Source organism: Pinus tabuliformis, chromosome 7 (assembly GCF_031772625.1).
Source record: "Pinus tabuliformis cultivar Carrire ecotype Pingquan chromosome 7, CPIR1, whole genome shotgun sequence".
Taxonomy (NCBI): Eukaryota; Viridiplantae; Streptophyta; class Pinopsida; order Pinales; family Pinaceae; genus Pinus; species Pinus tabuliformis.
This window is the reverse complement of record NC_142293.1, coordinates 267,249,774-267,253,976: the sequence shown is the minus strand read 5'-3', so window position 1 is coordinate 267,253,976 and position 4,203 is coordinate 267,249,774. Positions and strand designations below refer to the sequence as shown.

The 4,203-nt window shown below is 34.9% G+C and overlaps 1 protein-coding gene across 1 annotated transcript; it reads left to right on the top strand.

Annotated features, from left to right (window-relative positions):
* Window positions 1-2,889: 2,889 nt before the first annotated feature.
* Window positions 2,890-4,203, top strand: LOC149246897 (F-box protein PP2-B15-like). The gene is made up of 3 exons (XM_089455782.1): window positions 2,890-3,235; window positions 3,365-3,483; window positions 3,711-4,203. Exons 1-3 carry the CDS (start codon window positions 2,966-2,968, stop codon window positions 4,114-4,116), a joined length of 795 nt encoding a protein of 264 aa, XP_089311908.1. The 5' UTR covers window positions 2,890-2,965; the 3' UTR covers window positions 4,117-4,203.

The following is a 4,203-nucleotide window of genomic DNA, read 5'->3' as shown; positions in this document are numbered from 1 at the left end:
AAATCAATGAATGTATTTTTCTAAGATATGTGGATGGTGAACTTAGTTTCTATCTACGAGATCCTATTAAAAACAAAATTTTCAAAAGAGGGGATGTCATATTTAATCAGTTTAAGATGTATAAAAGGTCTACAGGTTATATGGAGTTCAAGAAAATCATTGACATGTTTGCAAGAACAACAAGAAAATATCCCACCATTGTAAGGAATTGGGTAGCGAATCTAATAACATGATGGAAAACAAGATGAAAACAATGGACTAATAAAAAAAAACACCACCATAGTTGGTTCGTAGGTCTACTAGGCCCTCAAAAAGGTTTCTGCCCTCAAGTTATATTTGTTAACTAATGAAGGTGTACCTCATTGTTTTTAGGAAGTTAGTGATTTGGAGACTAGAAAAAAGTGGAAGAAAGAAATGGAGGAAGAAATGGACTCCCTCTTGTAAAACAAAACTTGGGAGTCGGAAAATTTTCCAAAAGGATGAAATTATCTACAAAACAAATGGGTATACATGATTAAACATTAGGATGAAGGAAAGAAGGAATAGATACAAAGAAAGGCTAGTGATGGAGGGATTTTCCTAGAAAGAAGGTATTTGACTTTACTGAAAATTCTTCACCTATTGTTAAGATGTCATCCATTGAGTTATTCTTGGTCTTATTGCTACTTTAGATTTGGAATGTGAATAATTAGATGTAAAGGTATCCTTCCTTCATGGAGAATTGAAGAGGTGATATGTATGGAGAAACTGGAAGGATTCAAAGTAAAAGTTTAAGAGAACCTAATCCATAGGTTGAAGAAGAACTTCTATGGGTTAAAATAGTCATTGTGCCAATGGTACAAGTAATTTGATTCATTTATGTTGAAGAATGCTTTCAAAAGAATAGAGGCTGACCATATTATACCGTTGTTATATATGGATGACACGCTAATGGTTGGACATGAAAAACATAGTCAATAGGTTGAAGAGAAATTTGGGTAGTCAATTTGTAATGAATGATTTGGGTACAACACAACAAATATTTGGCATGAGGATCATATGTGACAAAAAGAACATAATTTTGAGTTTGTCAGAAGAAAATTATGTTGGGGAGGTATTAAATAGGTTCAACATAAAGGATGCAAAACCAGTTGGTACACCCCTAGCATCTCATTTCAAATTCAGTCATGATTTATGCATTAGTGATGACAAGAAGGAGGAAATGAGTAAAGTTCCTTATTCTTGAGCAATTGGTAGCTTGATGTATGTCATGGTATGTACTTGACCAAATATTGCACATGTAGTGGGAATAGTAAGTAGATTCCTTGCAAATCTAGGCAAACAACAATGAGAAACAATAAAGTGAATTTTAAGATATCTTAAAGGTACTAATAATTGTTGTTTATGTTTTGGTAAAATATAAAATTCTATGCTTGAAAGTAATATAGATGCAAATATGGTTGGAGATGGGGACACTAAAAAAAATTGTTAATTATATTCTTTTGCAGGTGCAGCAACGTCTTTGGTGCCTAGACTACATAAAGTAGTAGTCATCTCCACAATAGAGGTAGAATACATATCTACAATAGAATCTCGCAAAGAGGTGTTATAGATGTAATGATTCTTAAGAGAGTTGGGAGTAAAACATGAGAAATATGTGCTATATTATCATAGTCAGAGCGCCATTGATTTGACAAAAAAACCAACATATTATTCTAAGACAAAGCACATTGATGTGATATATCATTTGATTCATAAGCACTAGTTGAAGATACTCCAACTGATATGTTAACAAAGAGTTCCAAACAAATATGTTGCTAAGGCATAACCAAGGTTTTGCAAAATTCTGGTTGGGTTAATGCATCTTGGGAAAGGAATAGTACCAACAAGATAGAAACAACACTAAAAATATTCACTCAAGCTTCTATGTGGTCTCACACTAGAGATTGTTAGATGCGAGACCAAATCAAATCAAATCAAATTAAAATATATATAGTATTTTGATTTCTTCATGCTTTGTTACAAAAAAACATCAAATGCGTTACAAATTTTTTGGGCCCATGGTATTTATAATCCATGGTATTGGCCCATGACATTAGCCAGAGTTATTGTAACAAAGTCTATTTATAGATTAGGAACCATCTATGGTAAAATAAGGCATGAGTAAAAGAGGTGAATGATTGTATGTAGTATTTGTGGACTAAATAAAGCTCTAGTCATTTCCTATAGTTTTTCCATTGCTTAAATTTTATCTTTACTCTTATTTATTTTTAAGTTTTTTTTCTTCCTTTATCCATCTAACTCCGGATCTACCAAGGGTCAAAAGGGATCAAATCTCTTATATGCAAACCTCTTTTCATTGTTTACATCTCAAAAGGTTTAATCCCTCTTGAAGATGGGTCTAGACTGGTTTAATTTCACCTATCAAATATATTGTATTCCACATGAATCATTTTTATTTTTAATTTATATTTATATTTATATTTTATTTTATTTTATGTTGACACACTTAAATTACATTAATTATTTATTAATTTTGATTTTCCATTATTATGTAATTTAGCTTAATCAAAATATTACTAAAAATCTTAAATGTTCTCAAATACATGATACCCATGAATAAAATTGATAAATAATAGGCTGCTCCTGGTAATAGCCGGAACCAAGTTGCTTTTTCTTTTATTCGCAGGCCAGTCATATAATATATTAACATATGTTTAAAGTAGAATGTCAACAGCGCGGGCAACCCTGGCATATGCCTTGGACAGTGCCCCGCCCTCCCCTATCCTAATACATATTACAAACTACTTTCCTTGGCTTCCACGCCAAGAGTTTTCCCATGTGCAGATTACATTGCACCTTTTATCAGAGGCGCCGCTGATAAGAACGAGCCGAGAAAACCATGGGGAATTGCCTTCGGTATCTTCCTGTTAAGAGCGAGCCTCAGTATGATCGGCCTCAGCTTGAGGAGAATGAATGTGAGCCTATGCCCGAGCATGGGACAAGTCTATCGGACCTACCCAAGACGTGTATATCTCTCATTTTCTCCTTCACTACTCCACGACAAGTTTGCAGGCTGGAAACTGTCTCCAAACTCTTCAGATCTGCGGCCTACTCCGACATTGTGTGGAACAAATTCCTTCCTAAGAAATTCCAACAGATCCTATCCCGGGCAGTTACGCCCATCGCATTTTCTTCCAGCAGAGAACTATACTTTCGTCTCTGCGAGTCAGTTTTCATAGATGGCGGAACAAAGGTATATATACACATATATATATGTCCCTTATTGTTGTCTCCATGATGATTCCGATGCATTTGTTTTGCTTCAGTTTTTGCATAATGCCATCCATTCATTAATATTCCTAATCTGGTGGAAGAAGAACAGAGATTCTCGCTAGAGCGACCCACAGCCAAAATGGGTTACATGTTATCTGCAAGAGAATTATCCATTGCTTGGGGAGACGATCAACGCTATTGGCGTTGGGTTTTTCGAGCTGAATCCAGGTTTATGAAAGTGATATTGATTGTGTTAAAGTTTAACAAAATTGTGACAAATATATTAACATTAGGTTTTTCTAACTAAATCCAAGTTTATAAAAATAATATTATTTATATTTATTAATGTGACTGTGCTCATACTATTATTAATGTAATTCTGTTTAACAAGATTTTAGGTAATTTAAAAACCACTGTAACAAAACTATATGTTGTTGTGATGGCTTGTGATTCAGATTTAAGGAGGTTGCAGAGTTATTAACGGTTTGCTGGTTGGAGGTCCGGGGTCGAATCGACTGCAGTCTTTTGTCTGCGAATACAGAGTACAGAGTTGTGTGTGTCCTTAAATTTGGAGAACGTCCATATGGGTGGAGTGTGGTGCCAATTAAATTTTCGGTTTCAACGGCAGATGGAAAAAAAATGGAATCGGAGCATCTTTTGATGGAAAGACAAGGCGCAAGGCGGCGTATAAATAGTGGTGGATGGATGGAAGTTGTTGCAGGGGATTTCGCAGCAAGAGCAAATGAAGAAGATGATGATTCTTCTAATTGCATTGGATTTTGTATGGCAGAAGTTAACGGGGGCCATTGGAAAGGTGGGCTTCTGGTTGATGGAGTCAGGATCGAACCCAAATCTGGTTAATCGCATTTGTTTGGGGATGCTATATACTTCATTTCAGCGTAAATTCCCTTGTCAAATTTCCAAATATTTCTCCAAAATATTCGGAAT

What these genes read in the sequence shown, in the direction of transcription:
- LOC149246897 (XM_089455782.1), top strand. Translation starts at nt 2,966, where the DNA reads ATGCCCGAGCATGGGACAAGTCTATCGGACCTACCCAAGACGTGTATA. An exon ending in TCATAGATGGCGGAACAAAG is followed by an intron (nt 3,236 to 3,364) that starts GTATATATACAC and finishes GAAGAAGAACAG; the next exon opens with AGATTCTCGCTAGAGCGACC. An exon ending in GTTTTTCGAGCTGAATCCAG is followed by an intron (nt 3,484 to 3,710) that starts GTTTATGAAAGT and finishes CTTGTGATTCAG; the next exon opens with ATTTAAGGAGGTTGCAGAGT.